The 18,799-nt window shown below is 37.1% G+C and overlaps 1 protein-coding gene across 1 annotated transcript in view; it reads right to left on the bottom strand.

Moving 5' to 3' along the window:
• Window positions 1-3,530: 3,530 nt before the first annotated feature.
• The window catches only part of MPP3 (membrane palmitoylated protein 3), a 73,867-nt gene continuing 58,598 nt past the window's right edge, over window positions 3,531-18,799 (bottom strand). Inside the window, exons 15-18 of the mRNA XM_015810405.1 lie at window positions 7,434-7,527; window positions 6,373-6,481; window positions 5,240-5,362; window positions 3,531-3,745 (exon numbers count right to left, since the gene is read on the bottom strand). Coding sequence (XP_015665891.1) covers window positions 3,566-3,745; window positions 5,240-5,362; window positions 6,373-6,481; window positions 7,434-7,527 — 506 coding nt within the window. The 3' untranslated portion in view covers window positions 3,531-3,565. The remainder of the gene's footprint in view (window positions 3,746-5,239; window positions 5,363-6,372; window positions 6,482-7,433; window positions 7,528-18,799) is intronic.

Below are 18,799 nucleotides of genomic sequence, written 5' to 3'. Positions count from 1 at the left end.
AAACTAGGGAAAAGGGGCACGTGAGGGAGGGGCAAACATTTTTTAAAAAATATTGGCTTGGATTTGACTTGCATAATGCAAGCTATGTATGTAGGTACATTGGTATGAACAGATAGAGATGGAGGTCCAAGTAAGGTAACTAAAATGAAAAGGAGAAAAAGGTGAAAATTCACCACTTTCAAATGGCTACAGCTGCTGTTGCTACTGCTACTACTACTACTACGTTTGTGTTGAAAGAATTAGGTGGTGACTAATGAGAGTTTTAAAAGATGTTTGGAGAGTGCCAAATCACAGAAGACTTGTGTAGGTTTTGTTGATTTCCACAGACTGAATTAAAGCAAAGTTAACTACTGTACAATCATTTAACCACACCTATTCCATGACTTCAGTTTTCTGATATAAGTTCCCCCAAACTTTTCTCCTCTCTATGTCAGCCTAAAACTCAGAAGTGAAAGGTGGGTTCCTAAACTAGGGGGGAATTTTGTCCACCAAAGAGCTAGATTTTTGTTTTTTAAATATATACAATTGAAAATAGCCTGCATGTTGAAATAGGGTGCAGGATTTTTTTCATTATAAATCCTTTCTGTGAGATTGGCAGTATTCTCCAGTAGCTGCTTTTTTTGCTTCAAACAGATATTTTCCAAGGAAAAATTATAAGGTAGCTGTTTTCATGGAAGGCAGGTAAGTTGACATAACAATGAATACTGAAACAAACTCACCTTTAAAGTTGTACTTTCTTGCAATGGTACAAAAGAATTAAAAAAATATATCAATGGTGGGTGGAAATTGTGTATTCAAATGAAGAGAAAACTAGCAATGGGAAAGGTATCAAAAAGGCAGTGCAAGCAAATTAAAGCAAGCAGTTCTCATCCTAAAAATCTCTCTGAAAAACTGCATGTATTAAATGCATAAAATCATTGTATTACCCCAGATACAACACAATGAATTATTTAAAGAAGCAACTGATCAGTCAGGGGCACTGCTGGAATACAAGTCACCCTTATGCATAAAAACAATTTTAAAAATATTCTAGTTGCACAAATAGGTACTGTTAAAAAGAGTTTTGAATATTCTAGATGCATTCATGCACTGGTTTTTTTTTCGTTTTTTTTTGTTTTTTTTTGCCTTGCCACCAACATCCACCCTCACAAGCACCCAATTTGCAAAATGGGTTGTGGTGGCTTGTGGTATCAAAGATTTGACCATTTTTTTTCTCTTCAAGGAGCATCTTCTGCACCAATTCGTCTTGTGAAGGACACTAGAAATGACCTGCAATAATAAATTGTATGCAACAATGAACTGATTAGCTATTATTTTTTCTTGCAAAAGACTAGCACTCTTAGGAAACCTGAATTCTTAGTTACACCATTCCTATCAGATTGCTGATACATTCTACGAACCAAACTATGTATTTGATACCAAAGGGAAATTTTTATTTTAGGCATGAGGGGTTCAGAGAGAAATTGGGGGAGGGGGAATTCCTTGCATTCCAAGCTATATGTCTCTATCCCATACTTGTAAAGGATAAATGGAATATCATATTATACCACATACATACAATATATAAAGTGAACATATACCCTCACCTTTTGTCAGGTAGTAGCTAGATCTGCCAAATTCTACCAGCCTTGCACATCAATTGACAGGGGAAACCTAGAACCTTGTTTCATTTACAGAAAGATTAATAATGGTGAGCAAACTGTTTTCTAGAGAGGTTCACCTAGTATTATCAACCTTAATGATATCTCGCTCAAAGCACAAATGACCAGGCTCAACTTATACTACTTTGGACATATGAAGACATCTAGCTCTTGGAGAATCTCTAATGTTGAGAAAGGTGAATGGAAAGACAATGACCAGCAACAAGGTAGATGGACTCAGTTATGGCAGTGATGGATTACACCATTGGAAGATCTGAAGAACTACAGTAACCTGGGAACAGATCCACCTGGAGAAATTATCTATATGGTTGCTAAGAACTGACACAAGCTTGATGGCCCATAATCAGTCAATTAATCTCAATGATAAGTTTTTAAACAAAGCCCCAATTTTCTTCACAATTTTAAAACTACAGAATTAAATAAGTACATCAATTTCTGCTTCAAAAGACAGACTGGTGATAAATGCTGTGATTAAGATATAGAAGAGCTCTAGGAACATTGATAAAAAATTTTCTAATGGGAAATATTTTTTTTACAAAGAAATGCAAAAAAACCCATAATGGAACAGAAAAACCAGTACAGAGAACAGAAGAAAAATACAGATAAGCCAAGGCCTTTCTCATAAGAACCAACCCTCCCTTTTAATCACCAAAGCAACATCTGCAAAAAATAACAACATTCTACAAGAAAAATTAAAGCAAAGCAGACGACTTGTATGTTTATTATGTATTGATCATTTTGAATATGGAGTTCTGGAAAAGGCTAGCTGTGGTGCTTCAGAGTTAGGATGTTCCTTCACCTCAATTCTTAGAATTGAAGGAGGTTCCACTTCAGTTTTTACCAAGTCCAGAAAAGCAAACAAAAACTATATATTTTCAATCACTGGAAGAACTGAAATTTTGCTTGGCCTTTAAAGTGAATTTCTGGATGCTGAACTCTGCATCCAATTCTATGTTTGCACAGCAAATCCAGTATTATGCTAGTCACGGAGAGTCTTGGGCATTGGATACTCCTGACTGCCAAAGATCTTCAGCTATCATTCTGCAAGATCAAGCTTATGTCAAATATCCTTTGCAATTTTAAAAATTCAGACCACTTGCCTAAGTTAAAACTGACGTAAAATGGGTAACTGATTGGCCTATGACAGAGATACTCTAGCACTTACAGTTCATAACAAAGTAGAAATAGAGGAGAAATTCTTCTTCACCATTTCTCATGGGAAATTTGTGGTCCTTTGATTAGAAATGAGACAGTTTCCAATGTCTTGACTTCATAATTTAACATAATATTTAGGCAATTTACTGAGATAATCTAGGGAGAAAATCCCACTAAGTCATTGATGTCTCAAAATATAGTTATAAAGAGAGAATATAAAGAGACAAAATTGGAGGTGGCCTTTGGAGGTGGCCAGGAAGATTTCTCTTCTAGTAAAATATCAACTGTCACTTCTAATTGCTCTTTTGATTCTGCTTGCTCAACCAATCGCAGGAGGGGGGAAGGTTTATTATTGTGTTATCTGATATTACAACCCTTATATGAAGGACTCTATCATTTATTATTGATTGTGGAAGTTTCAGAGTTGGTATATTTTGCTCTGTAATGTTTCCCAGCTATTTAATCTTTGTCAGGATAACTAGAGTTTGAATCTCAGTCGCAGAGCTAGAAACAGCATTCAAATATCCAGAACTGCTTTCTAAGAAGACTCACACATACCCTGGATTGTATCGTGCAATTTTGCATTCCATTCTTTTAGAGGAAGTGATTAATCAGAATACGGTTTTAGTTGCAAAGAGATTCTCTTTCCAGCTTTTCGAACAAACTGGCTGCTACAGCAGCATTTTTCCTTTTTAACCATCCATTCTATTTACAAATTATTATCTTCTTTTTTGGCATAATATGGCTGTCTACGACTTAACCCAAGAGACAGGCACCCAAAAACAGTCTGTGTTCAGTTTTTCCAATATGGTTTTCAATTGGCTGCAGGCACTCTGGAGATCTTCCTTTACCAGGACAGTATCGATTAAGTGGCCATATTGTTCCTCAATGAAGGCTGCTGAGTTCACCATTTCTTGCTGCTCCTCATCCTGCAAAATGAAACAGAAAGACAATAAGAAATGACTCTTGACTAGTTCACTAAAAGTGGTTTTCAGCTGCAATATACTTTTGGCACTTCCTAAGGAAAAAAAAAATATCCCATGGGGTAATTCTGCTGCAGAAAGCAGAATTGGCTAGTAAAATTTAGTTCAGGTAGTCCTTGATTTATGACCACAACTGGGATCATATATTTCTGCTGCAAAACAAGGTGGTTGTTAAGTGAGTCATACTCAATTTTACAACCTTTTTTGTCCGTTGTTAAATGAATCAGTGCAGTTGTTACATGAACCATGCAGTCATAAGTATATCCAACTTTCCCCAATGATTTTGCCTTGCAGAAGCAGGCTGCGAAAGCCCCTAATGGCAATCAGATGACCTGAAGACACTGCAACCATCATCGATACATGCCAGCTGTCAAGCACGAAAATCTTTATCAAGTGATTGTGGGGATGTTGTGATGGTCATAATGCAAGGACTGGTCATAAGCCAAGTGGACTTTGGTCACTAAATGAACGGTTGTAAGTCAAGAAGTATCTGTAATAAGCTGAATATATTGAGTTATAACTATAATAATTTAATGCATTTTTTTGGCTGTACATTTATTTGCCAGTCACTTAAGAATTCACTAAATATGGAATCAGCTGGAACCAGATCTAATTATAAGTAGAAGATCAAAGAAATCAAGGACATTTAAGTCACAATGGGTTTATGCCCCACTGATTACAATGGATTTATTCTTTGAACGAATACCAGTTTCATCCATTGCATTAAGCCATTATGAGATTTGTTTGGTTTGCATTTAATGTGTTGTATGAATCCAGCTATTGTGATTTAAAAATTAGATTTATGGCTTAAAGCCATATGCAAATTCACGAAATAGTGATTTATTGAATCCATAACAAGTTAGCTTAATGAGTGCATATAATATGAATCTGGATCTAATCACCAGAGTATAATTTTCCAACAACAAATACTTTAGAATGCAATATCTAAACAACAATGGGAAAGAGATAATCAAAGATATCCATGGAGTAGATGCATCAAAATCTGCAAGACAAAGAACATAGCATCAAGAACCAAGTCACACTCCTTTTGTATGTGCACAGGATACTGCCACGTGTATAAAAGGTCTGGAATTTGGATTATGACATGGTGCCCATCATCTTGCATACTTTAACTCCTTACAGGCAAACACTGCGGGGGGGGAGGGGTACTGTAAAAACAAATATTGGAATGTATAAATCAAGAGCAATAAGAGAGATAAAAGGAGAATCCAAGGAGAATCCAATGAAGTAAATAACATTAGAAAGAAAATGAAAAATGGGTGATCCCACTCACTTTGGTCTGCATGGCTACCACATCCTTTAGGTCAATTTCTGGTATTGTACACAGATGACCTTCCAGTGAAGACAGTAGAGGTAAATGTTGCCCATCCCGTTCTAGATTCCTCACAGGGAACCATCCTTTCAATACAAAATACTTACAAGCGGGACAAAGATGTCCTCTGTCAGCAGAGAGGCTGGTGTGTTCTTTTTCTTTTCAGAGACAAGAGGCTTTACAAAGACAACATGGGGCTTGAATTCTGCTGTCCTTAAATGCTTCACTGCCTGGAAGCAGAAATATGCAAAATAGGAATCTGTGGCCGCAATTTCTTAAAGGAAAAAAATTGTCATTATTTCTTTTGATTTGATGGCCTGAAGGAATCTCTGAAGGTATCTTGAATTTTGTTGTAATATTGCTTTAGAATCTAACAGTAAATACAATAAAAGTGGCACTCGTTGATAAATAGCACTGAAAATATACACCAAGATAAAAAGGGCTATAAATGAATAAAAGTTAAAAATATCTGGGAGAATAGCCTAGTACTGGTGAAAGTATCTTTTGAAACCTTCTGAAGTAAATGGTAATTAGTCAACTGATAGCCAACTGAATGTTACCTGCTTGAAAATGTGCCCAATCCTGAATTCCAACCAAATTCACCAGTTATTAAAAGTAATAAAAGGCTAATATGTAAAGGAAAATAATGTAGAACCCAAGACACTACATATGTTATTTATTTATATTTATTTTGGATAGTATAGGTGCAGACTATGTAGAGAGGCCTCAGAGGCAGTCCAACAACACATAGTGTCAGGTATAAGTTGCAGGCAGGAACAGCATACACTGAACAGCACAGCCAGATAATTGGCATTATGTAGAGGAACACCTGGACAGTACATGGGCTAATCACCCCCAGATCCAAATGAGATGTCCCAAAGAAGGTTGTGGAGAACAATAAGGCTAAAATTCTGTGGGACTTCCAGATCCAGATGGACAGACAGCTACTGGCCAATCAACCAGACATCTTGGTGGTAAACAAGGACCAGAAGACAATGATAGATGTAGCGGTGCCAAGTGACACAAACATCATAAAAATATACGATACAAGGCACATCTGAAAATAACACAGCGTATTTCCACAAGGAAGTTAATTTGTAATGCATCTGTTAGTTGTCACAGTTCTTGCTACACACAGCTAATTTCTTTCTAAAAGGCCATATGTTGTCCATGGATACGATGGACCCTAAACTGAAAAGCAAATCTGGAGCACAGGTTTTTTTTTAAAATGTTAATTTACCTCAGGCACAACATCCACAAGGCAAACTTTATTTTTAGACATGACAGACTGTATCGCCTCCAGGCTTGTCCCATAAAGATTCTCCTTATATTCTCCATGTTCTACAAACCTGAAAATAGTGAGGGAATTAAGTGAGAAAAAGCAAAACTGAACACCAACCTCAAAAGAGAGCGCAGCATGCAAATGTGTCAAGTGTTTATTATAGTGTAAAATTGTTTACTTTGTCTTTTTCTTTTCTATTTTTAATAATTTGCTTCAGGCCACAAGATTTGAAAGGGATTACTCTTTTTGAACATTTCACTTTCATCAAGAAAAGAGCAACTGTTTAGAATGCAAAAAAAAATTATCTTACACCTAGAGACATCTAGTCACTTTCCCAAACACGACACAAATATTATAGCATTCTGAAATGTAAAACTAATCTTAGATCTGCTCAGCATTAGCATGTGGAAGGACCTTTTAATACTCTCAGCCTATGGTACTACTCAACCCTTAAAGTAGTGATCCCCAGCACTCTCGATATGTTGCAACTTTACTTAGCATGTTATGGAGTTTAGGGAATGCAGTTCCAGCATATCTGAGGACCAAAAAAAGCATGGCTTATGGAATACAGGTCTTCAATTTCATGTACTAAAAGAATTGTTCAGCAATTCCTCCTCCAAGCAAAGGTAAACTAGGGAAGTTCAAGCAAGAAGAGAGCTTGGATCATCTCAGAACACTGTCTAATTTTGTGAAGTATTGAGAAACTGGCAAAAATGCAGCACAAGAATGCATATAATTAATACAACATATTAAGTAAACAAATCCAGTCCTAGTAAGGTCTCTCTTTGGTTACATCCCAACTGGAGAACATTTACAGCCAAACAGAATTTTCCATTATTGTAGCCCCAAACTGAGATAAAATATGCTTGTCAAAGTTCTTCTACCCATGAAGTTAAAATCTCTATCAGCAAAGGAGAGCTACTCTAGTTAGACTCTCAGAGGATACATGACATGAACTGGGCTTAATACGACAAAGGACATACTTTCTATTTCCCCCAGCACCTCAAAGCAAAACTTACTTGTTGTGCTGTATATCAATCTCAAATGACTGTTTTGAAACAAAGTTGTATTCCACACCCTCCTTTTCATGACTCTTCTTGGTCCTTGTGGTATCTGGGAGAGAGGAGAAGTCAAGTTTAGATGACGTGACTATAGAACATTTTGCTTTGCATGGCAGAGTGAACAGGGAAAGGAATGACACTGGTGGCAAAATGAGGCAAATCAGAAACAAAAGAAAAATTGTGAGAAAACCGCACTGCTGTCAGAAAGATTTCTCTAACTCATCTCAGGGTATCTCTAGCTGTGATGATCCAGAGAAGAGATATATCTCTTGTGCCTGCTATAGTGCTATACTATTAATTTCCCCACAATTTTTCAGTAAATCTTTTAGAAAAGAGAGCAGTCTACAAAAAAACACCATACCTCTTACTTCAGTCCAACAACATGCCCCTCAGCCACACCTCTAGTAATTTTGTACATGTGATAGCAATGCATCATCTATGTTTCCCCCAGCAGAACATCAGTGATGTTATAGTAGAGAACGTGAGTTTGTGACCAGAGACCATAGCTGGCTGACCGGCCATACTCAGCGTGTGGTCCTCAATGGAACCGTATCTACATGGAGGGAAGTGTGTAGTGGGGTGCCCCAGGGCTCTGTTCTGGGCCCAGTGCTCTTCATCAATGATCTGGACGAGGGGATACATGGGGAACTCATCAAATTTGCAGACGACACCAAGCTGGCAGGAATAGCCAACACTCCAGAAGACAGGCTTAGGATACAGGAGGATCTGGACAGACTTGAAAACTGGGCGCTATCTAACAAAATGAAATTCAATGGTGAAAAAAGTAAGGTTCTACATTTAAGCAAGAAAAACCAAATGTGCAGGTATAGTATCGGGGGTACCTTGCTCAATAGTAGTAACTGTGAGAGGGATCTCGGAGTCCTAGTGGACAATCATTTTAAATATGAGCCAGCAGTGGGGTGCAGCTGCCAAAAAGGCCAACACAGGGCTAGGCTGCATTAACACAGGGATAGAATCAAGATCACGTGAAGTATTAATACCACTTTACAATGCCTTGGTAAGGCCACACTTGGAATACTGCATCCAGTTTTGGTCACTACGATGTAAAAAAGATGTTGAGACTCTAGAAAGAGTACAGAGAAGAGCAACAAAGATGATTAGGGGATTGGAGGCTAAAACATATAAGGAACTGTTGCTGGAATTGGGTATGTCTAGTTTAACGAAGAGAAGGACAAGGGGGGGCATGATAGCAGTGTTCCATTATCTCAGGGGCTCCCACAAAGAAGAGGGAGTCAAGCTATTTTCCAAAGCGCCTGAAGGCAGGACAAGAAGCAATGGGTGGAAACTAACCAAAGAGAGAAGCAACCTAGAACTAAGGAGAAACTTCCTGACAGTTATAGCAATTAACCAGTTTTCAAGAAACTGGACAGCCATTTGTCCGAAATGGTATAGGGTTTCCTGCCTGAGCAGGGGGTTGGACTAGATGACCTCCAAGGTCCCTTCCAACTTTATCATCATCATCATCATCATCATCATCATCATCACCTTAGAACAGTGATGGCAAATCTTTTAGAGACTGAGTGCCCAAAAATCACCCCCGCCCTGCCTGCCCACAGGGCCACTCACCGCCTCCACGGTCCACCACATATCGCCCAGGCAGCCTAGCAGTGCCAAGGTGGCCACGCCTTCCACCCGCGCCCTGCAGCATCATCTGCACATGATGGGGCGCGAGGGCAGAGTCTTGTCCTTGCTGTCCAGCTGCCATGTCCTTGGCTGCGCTGGTCTGCGCAGGCCACACTTGGGGGTGACTCTCCTCTGGGGGCTGCTGGTAAGGAGGGAGCCACTGGGGGAGGCGGGACTGGGGTAACAACATGTGTGCCCACACAGAGGGCTTTGAGTGCCGCCTCTGGCATGTGTGCCATAGGTTCGTCACCACTGCCTTAGAATAACTATCTCAGAAGAATGAAATAACCCACACTTGCTCTTTATCACCTATCACATCTCTCAGTAACTACTTAGAAGTGTGTATTATAGCAGAGGCAACAGAATTTAGAGTATGTAGATGGGCAAAGGCACAGAAGCCAACTTTTCCCTGTCACAGTACACTTTATCAGTTCAGTCCCCCCCAAAAAACGTTGAACTACAACTTCCCCAATTCTCAATTAGCATATTATCTTGTAATGATTTGCAAAGTCAAAGCCCTAATAAGATCTTTTAATAGTTAAATAACTACCTGCCTTTGAGACAGCGTGCCTGAACATGTTCCTGCAGTTTTCTTGGCAAGATTTCAGAAATGCCATTACCTCCTTTCTAGGCTGAAGGAAAACGAATGTCCTAAGAACACCAGCTAGCTTTGTGTCTGAGGTAGGATTAGAATTCACTATCTCTGAATTTCTAACAAGCACCTTAACCATTATACCAAACATAATAGTTATAACTACATGCATGTATCCACAGATGTTCACAAATATGTGTATCTTCATGACATTCATTGACTTCTTTATCAATTTAATAGTCTCCCTCCTTCCCAGTGTTCCTACTATGGTGAAGTATTTGGACATCACTTCCATCAGTACTTTGCAACACCTCCTTTGATAGAAACAATAGCTTCCATGTTTCCTGTTTCTAGCTATGAGTCTTCCTACTAATAATTTTTCTCACTGTTCCTTGTAGAAATCTTGTAGCTCAGAACTTTTCTTAAGTTTCCTTATATGTACTACATGTTTTTGAATTTTTCCCACAGATCTGCAATAATATTCAAGTATTGGGACTATGAAGGTCATTTCAAAACCATTATTTTCCCTTTCTGTAAATATTTCATGGTTAATTTGGAGGTATATTTCTCCAAATGGGACTGACTTGCTAAAGTATCCAACTTCTTTTCAACATCAGTTTCTTTACAATGTCAGATTGAGATATTACATTTTAGGCTACATTTTTAATTAAATCTATTCTTTTTTTCCACCTATAATTTCCTTTGCCATTGGCTGACACATAAGCCCAAAGCACAGCAAAATTACTTTGGAACATAACAACTGGCAAGATATTATTTTCTTATAAATTGCTTAGCTTTTTGTCTCCAAAAGTATCTTGTGTTATTGTGGAACAATTCAATTTTTGTTTCATCAGCCTGAAGTACTTATTTCCAAAATATTTTCAGACTTATCAAAGTTTTCTTTTGCATACCCTAGACTGCCTTTTGAGACTAGGTTTAAGAAAAGATTTCTTTCCAACAGCTCTCCTGTGCAGATCATTCTTGCATAAGCAGTGCTCTATTGTAAATCAGTGGATAAATACTCTGGTGTCAGCTAAACTTCTCAACAGCTGGTTCACTGTGATCTATTAGTTCTGCTTTACAGATCTGACCAGTTTTATGGCAACTGTAGGAGATTTTTCTAAACTCTTCCAGTTCCATCTAACTTCCATTTCTTAACAATATTTCTTAGGGTTGAAATTGCTTGCTTAAAATACTGATTTGTAAGAGTGAATGAAGCCCTGTTTTTTTTTAAAGTAAATAAAGTTACAACAACAACCTGAAATGTTATAAGGGGCAGAGTATTTTTTCAGCTGGAAATGAACTGTGGCTTAATAAGTCAATTACATTTAAAGCTTTATTAACAACATCTAAGCAGGGGAGGACAACCATCTATCAAGAATATTATGGTCATATCATGCATTGTAAATCATGAATTCAGTTGTGATTGAATCAGATGACTTCCTAGATTCCTTCTGATGTGATGATCCTATAGCTTCCAAGGTTTCTTCTGATGTCCTTATAATATAATGTCTCTAGTGGGAGAGGGGTCATCTGGTTTCTATGCGGCACACACCATCTAATGCATGATGCTCTATTTCCACTAAATGTTGATTGTAACAATATGAATAAAATGCTGCAGAAATATACACACTAACACAACATTGGGATCCAACTTTCTCAGTTACTTCTCATAATTATTTAAATTCAAAATCATCTGCTGGAGGATTAGAGATGTTGAGGGGAAGGTTCAGAAGCTCCAAATACACCAAATGCTCAGCCAATGCTAGAAGTGTCTACAGCATATAATTAAAAAAGCTTAAGACAGCATCCATAATGGATGAAATCAAAATCTTGCCTGTTAGGGTATAGATTACAGATACAATCATACTGTCGGGGCTGCTATCTAACGTTTTTGATCAAACCTGTGGGCATCCCTTTGTCTCCCATCCTGGACCTCATGCCCATATTAAAATTGTTCTTTGGAAAAAACTAAGAATTACGGAGTAACTAAGCATTACTGGAAATAAAGATCATCTTGGAAGATGGTAGTCAGCTGTATAGTAAAACATCATTTAAAAAATTGAGACCTGAGAACCTTGAGATGTTTGCAGGTACACAGATGACCAGTCTAAACAGGTCTAACACCTGCTCCCTGCACAAGCTGTTCTTTGCTACAAGCCCATTTTCCCAGATTTGGCTGAGAAACTCTTATTCAAAAAGACCATCAGTATTATAGAATTTAGCCTTTATGTGGCCATAGATTTCCGATCATATTGAAATGTCTGATTTTTACAGCACCAAGAAGACTGCACACAGATCTCCTTCATCCTACATAAGTGTATATATGTTGCTTGTTTGTCTAAGGCAGGGATTCCCAACCTGGGGTGTGAGATGATATTCCAGGGGGTGCGGAAACTTGGGTTTAGAAGTTTCGAAATTATAGTGTATATCCATAACCAGGTATTACTTTTGTAAGGGGTTAGGGTTAGGGTCAGAAGCATTCTAGGGGTGCGAGGTATAGAAAAGGTTGGGAACCGCTGGTCTAAGGCTATGTGCTGCAAAAGTCCTGCTTTCGCCATCCCTGTGTAGATTTCCCTCTGTGCCTTTTATTAATGCCAGAAATAACTTTCTACATCTGGTCTGACTATTAGCATTCATATAATCTCCTAATTAGTTCCTGAAAGCAGGTTTTCCCTTTCAGTGGACAACCCGCTTGCCTGACTTGCATTTCAATTATTCAATACTTTCCATTTCTTCTAGTGTTCTAGCTCTTATTTCATTTTGGCAATTTTAAAATTTCAACACAGAGTTCAAACCATCCCCATCCCATACCCTTATTCTCAGCCCATTGCTATAAAACAGATTATTTCATTTCTTAATGCATTTAGGACAAAAACAACCCATTTCCAGCCCACACATTATGAAACGTTTCGTTTTTTTAAAGCCTTTTTTATTTGCCAGCACTTTCTAAAAGCAGTAAATTCTATGTAAAATCAATAAAGTTTTCAAAAGAACAGATGCACACAGAGAAGAAACAGCTCTCTTCTAATGGACAGGGGAGGAAACCAAAAACAGAAATAAAGGAAGAGAAGCTCTTCTACTTTTCTGCTTTCTGCAGATCATACTATCTGCCCTTTTATTATAAAAGGGCTGTATTCACATTAAGCTAGGGGTTCTGAGTCAGTGGGTTGTGGTTCAATTGCAAGTAATTTGGGGAGGAAGGAGTTGCAAAAAAACAAAAACAAAAACCTGGGTAACCTGGTTTAAGAAAATAAAATTGGATGCTGTGAAAATCCAATTCCACTTTGCAGCAATTCTGCAGGGGGCTTCCCTAGGATAAAGCGGGGAGCAAAACTCCCAGAAATGTAGAAGAGATGGATACATCTAGGATCTAGCCTTCTATCAAAACCATCTGCCAATTGCAGCATTTTTTACTTATTCGTTGTTTTGTTTTATTTAGGGGAAGGGGAGTCAAATACAATCATTTATCGTTCTGAGGGGTCATGATACTACAAAGTTTGAAAACCCTTGCACTGAGCAAAACTAATCTCATGTGAATTTAGTGGCTGCATTCACACATTATTCTAAGTCATATATGCATATGCATCTTGTTCTTCTGCTTCACAGGAAGCATCTGTACAGAAGGTGAATAAGAAATTTAAAGGATAACAGAAAGAAAAGGATACATAGATAAAACTAGTTTATGTCAACATTATTCATCAAACCATTTCATATTTTTTATATTTTTGGTAGCCTTGTTTCCACATTTCTAAAAACATTTTTAAATGTTTCCTCTCTTTCTTTTTGAGGATTCCATCAGCTACCTGTAACTATGCTTTCCTCTGTGTTTTCCTTTCTCTCAACCCATTCACTTTTCTGTAATGTATTTGCTTTGCAATCTGGTCTTTATTCAGTCTCTCAAATAAGTACTTCAACATATTGTATTCATATGTATTTAATTTTTACTCAGTCCACATTCATTCAGCATCTGTTCATTCTTGCAACCATCTTTTCTGCTTTTACCTTAGAGTCTGTAGTATCCCATTGACATGGCATTTTACCTATTTTTATATTTTTCCTACCCAACTCCCATTTCTATATAATGAAGTGGGTAGAAACATAAATACACTGAATTATTTTAGTTTATTTTGATAAATATTAATTTCTCACAATAATTATATACTACCAGCTATCCTTCTGTCTGTATTTGAAAACTTTACTTATCCTTAGTAAATACTCCCCTGAGGTATACAAATTCATCTACTTGCTCTACTTTTTCACCATTTATGCAACATGAAATCTATCTGAATCATTCACATTCTCAGTCAATATCATCTGCATGCCAAGGTACACATACATTCACATCCTCAATTCTAACATTATCACAAATATGTCTTATCCAGAATATCCAAGCAGACATCATGTAGCATATATTGTCATACTTCCTACTCAATACTTAACCATTTGCTACTAATTTGTGACAGTGTTCTACAAAAATTAAAAAGCTTTTGGAAATATTCTTCCAAATAAATAGAACAACAAGAACTTTGCTCCTGCCATATGGGAAGCAAGTAAAGCATATCTGAAGGGTCTTTTATTAACCAAGTGGCAAAATGAAAAAGAAGAACATAACGGACTGAAAAAAGAACTAGAAACCAAAACAAGAGAATTATAACAAATGCATAGAACTAACCCAACAAGACCGCTATGAAAGAATTTCAAGAAGTCAAACAACAACTGAATTTACTGGAAATGGGAGAACCACAAAAGATAAAAATTGTTAAATAAAATAACTTGGAACATGCAAATAATCAGGGAAAATCTTAGCATATCAAATTAGAGAAAAGAATGATAACACAAATAATATCAGCTATAAAGGAAGAGACCAAAATGTTACATACAAGGTAAAAAATTATAGAAGAATGGATAGCTTTTTAAGGAACCATTTGCCACAACCAACACTAATAAAGTGGACAATAATTGAAAATGTTATCCTAAAAGAATTTAATGAACAACATAGATAAATATTAAGTAAATCTATAAATATCCATGAAACAAAAGAAGCAATTAAAAGAAACAACTTAGAAGCCACCAGGTACAGATGAAATGACAACTCAGTATGATTAACAAAAACTTTACGAATTGCTTGAACTACTGACAAACCCAATGAATGAAATTGAAGAGGCAATGGCAATACTATAAATATGGAAAGAAGAATACATAATTTTGATTTACAATGAAATGAATAGCCTAGTGCAAGCCACAGCAATACAGATAAATTTCTCTACTGAATGTTGACTATAAAATTTTCATAGTATCAGCTGAAACAACTAAAGAAATGAATTTCCAAAATAATACATATCAACCAAACAGGCTATGTGCTGAAGAGAAACATAAATGAGATTTAATTAATAAACCAGGTTTATTAATTAATATGATATATTATTTTTTAATAGAAAAAAGGCACCACTAATTTTGCAAGATATAGAAAAGCTTTTGATAACTCATAGAGGGTGTTTTTATTTGCACTACTGAACAAAATATATTCTGGAGAAGACTTATCCAATTTTGGGTAATTTACCCAAGCTTGGGAAGCACTGGTTTAAAGCATGAGCCATAACGGTATATCAACAGCAAACATTAAGATCATGGCCAAAAGCGCACTTTCTGCAGATATTCAGATCAACAAATCTATCTGGCACAGAGTTCATTTTTTTCTTATTATTTATCATTGCCTTAGAAATATTCGCAGAAAAAAATCAGGATAGCAAACAAATATCTGGTCTCAAATTCCCTAGATAAGAATAGAAACCAAATGTTATGCAGCTGATATAGTATTAATCTTTACACAACCGTCAAGTTCAATAAGACATCTAATGAAAATAAACCAAAGCTTTCGTGAATTCTTTGGTTAAAAAAAATCAATGTTCAAAGAACAAAAATGTTTACAATATATTTAACCTAAAAAGATTTCCTGGCTGTCAGATATTATCTGGCTGTCAGATAATAGATTTAGTGAAATATGTGGGTTTCTTAGCTGACAGACAATAATGAAGAAATATATTGAAAGAATGGAAAAATATAGAAAGAATTTATAAGAGATCTTGAAAAGTAGGGAAAAATTAAAGCTTTCTTCGTTAAGATCAAGTGCAACTATTAAGATGAACTTGCTTGTTTCAAATGGCAGCAATTCAAATCCCAGGAAATAGTTTATAAGAATGGCAAAAAAATTAATAAATATATACAAATGGAGAAAAAATCTATGGAAAAAATTAAAATTTTACAAGACTCGAAAGACAGAGGGGGTCTTGCTCTGCAACATTTCAAATTATATTACAGAACAAGTTGACTGTCATGGTTACCAAATGGATAAATTCCTGAAATAGCAGGATGTCAAAATTGGAAACACTGACCTAGCTAATAGACTTCATAGGAATTTATGGTATAGGGACATCAAATGAGACAAAATTTAATAGAATTTATTAAATGACAACATTTGATTTAAAAATGGAACTTTATGAGAAAATTTATGAGTCCACCAATTTCACTGCTAGCAAATTCTCAAATGCTGCTTCATGGTAGAGACAACTCTAGTATGAAAAGTACAATTATATATGTAGAACAGATGAACAGATTAAAGACACAGCATATAGCATGGGTAATATCTACAATTTGTTGAAAGAATAAAAACTTATTTCAGAAAAAAATGATAGAATTTGAAATACTCATGCAGAATTAAGACCATTTATTGGAGCATATTGATTGTAGTAATATGCCAATTAATATGCCCCAATAAACAAACTATTATTTGGATATGACTCAAAGATAAAATAAATCAAAACTGTGACAAAACAGATGAAAAGGAACAATACAACAATGTAAAGAACCATAGAAACAAGGCAACAAATTACAATTTAAAACAAAACAGGAACAAAATGTTTTACAGATGGGCTACAATTTCATCAATAATTGCTAGGGTTGACAAACTGTTTATTAATACATGTTGTAAATGCCACAATACATTTTGTCATATGGAATGGACATGCAAAAAACTTCAGAAATATCAGAAACAAATGAACAGGAACATTTGAAGAATTTTAGAAACCAAATTTGAGTTGAAACCATGTTTTTAATTAAGATAGTTACAGGACATATCATCAAATAATAATAATAATAATGATTTATTAAGATATGTGTTTACAGCCACAATAAACACTGAAAAAGATGCACAATGATCAACAATATCAGACTAGAAACTTAAACTTGGAGAATATCCGTGGCTTTGGGGTGGATTTCCATCAGTACGCTGATGATACTCAGCTGTACATTTCCACCCCAGGCCACCCCAATGATGCCCTTGACGTGATGACCCGGTGCCTGGAGGCCGTACGGGTCTGGATGGGGAGAAACAGACTCAGGCTCAACCCTTCCAAGACAGAGTGGCTGTGGTTGCCGGCTCCCAGGCATAGTCAGCTGACTCCGTCGCTGACTATAGGGGGCGAAACTTTGGCTCCCTCAGAGAGGGTTCGCAACTTGGGTGTCCTCCTGGATCCACGGCTGACACTGGATGATCATTTGACGGCTGTGGCCAGGGGGGCGTTTTACCGGGTACGCCTGGTTCACCAGTTGCGGCCTTTTCTGGACCGGGATGCCTTGCGCACAGTTACCCACGCTCTTGTCACCTCCCGCCTGGACTACTGTAATGCTCAGATGTACCCCGAGGGGAACTCCTCGTGAGCCTCCGAGGTCAATCAGGTCTTACGTCGGCGCGCCCGCCACTACCGAGTGACTCGTCGCTCCCATGTAACGCCGCTGCTGCGCGAGCTGCACTGGCTGCCGGTGGCTTTCCGGGTGCGCTTCAAGGTGTTGATTATCATCTTTAAAGCGCACCATGGCATCGGACCTGGGTACCTCCGAGACCGCCTGCTGCCACAGATTACCTCTCACCGGCCGATACGCTCCCACAGAGAGGGTCTCCTCAGGGTGCCGTCAGCCAGACAGTGTCGGCTGGCGACCCCCAGGGGGAGGGCCTTCTCTGTCGGAGCCCCCACCCTTTGGAACGAACTACCCCCAGAGATCCGGGTGATTCCGGATCTCCCCTCCTTCCGCCGCGCCCTCAAGACATGGCTATTTCAGCTAGCCGGACTGGCCTAAGGGGAATTTTAAATTTGGTTTTTAAATAATTTTTTAAAAAAACGAACGGCCTATATTAATATTTTATTTTAATCCACATTTTAAATTTGTATATTGTATTAGTTATTCTGTTTTAAACCGGCTGTAAGCCGCCCTGAGTCCACTAGGAGAAGGGCGGGGTATAAATGCGATTAAAGTAAAGTAAAAGTAAAGTAAAGTAAAGTAAATATGCATTAATAGCAAATTAACAGCATAATAAAAGTTTGATCAAATTCAAATATGAATGGCTTCCATTTATTTTATGTTATACTGTACTAAATTTAAACATTTACGGTGTGGTTTTTAAGGGAGAAAGGGATTGATTAAAGAACGAAATTTGAAATATATGAAAATGTTAAGTGTTTATGAGTATTACATATCAAGGTACAATGAAGTGCAACCACTTACTCAATAAATTTTTTGCTTTTTTTTCTTATAGGTGATTTATTTTTAAATAATTAACTGTGTAAACATGAAGATATTAACATCCAACTCATGTTTAAAGAAACCCTTAAAATTGTTTTTCTTCATCCAGAGCTTTTTTCATGTCACCATTTCACTATGCATGCTCTTTCATACTTTCCACTAGCCAAACTTCACACACTTCTATGGCACTCTGTAAGGTAATTTTCTTTTTCACTCTATTCCAAGCAACTTCCATATCCGCTTTTTATTCATAGTGTTGTGAGATTAATTTATCTTACAATACTTTTTCTTCCTGCAGTTGTTCTTGTTCTGCTATCTAAAGATCCTGACTTGGAGGACGAATAGTGGAAGTTTAAGCAAGAAAACTTCCAAAGGGGGGAATAATATAGTAAATTGAACAATTATTAGAATAATGATTTGTCTGCATAACTGCAATAATGATGTGTATGCATAATTGCTAGAACAATGATGTAATGCATAATCACTGGGAAAATTCACTGGGAAAGTT

The sequence above is a fragment of the Protobothrops mucrosquamatus genome, unplaced genomic scaffold (genome assembly GCF_001527695.2).
Source record: "Protobothrops mucrosquamatus isolate PMUCROS unplaced genomic scaffold, P.Mucros_1.0 scaffold10, whole genome shotgun sequence".
Classification (NCBI taxonomy): Eukaryota; Metazoa; Chordata; class Lepidosauria; order Squamata; family Viperidae; genus Protobothrops; species Protobothrops mucrosquamatus.
Note: the sequence above shows the minus strand (reverse complement) of the source record. Positions and strands in the feature narration are given on the sequence as shown.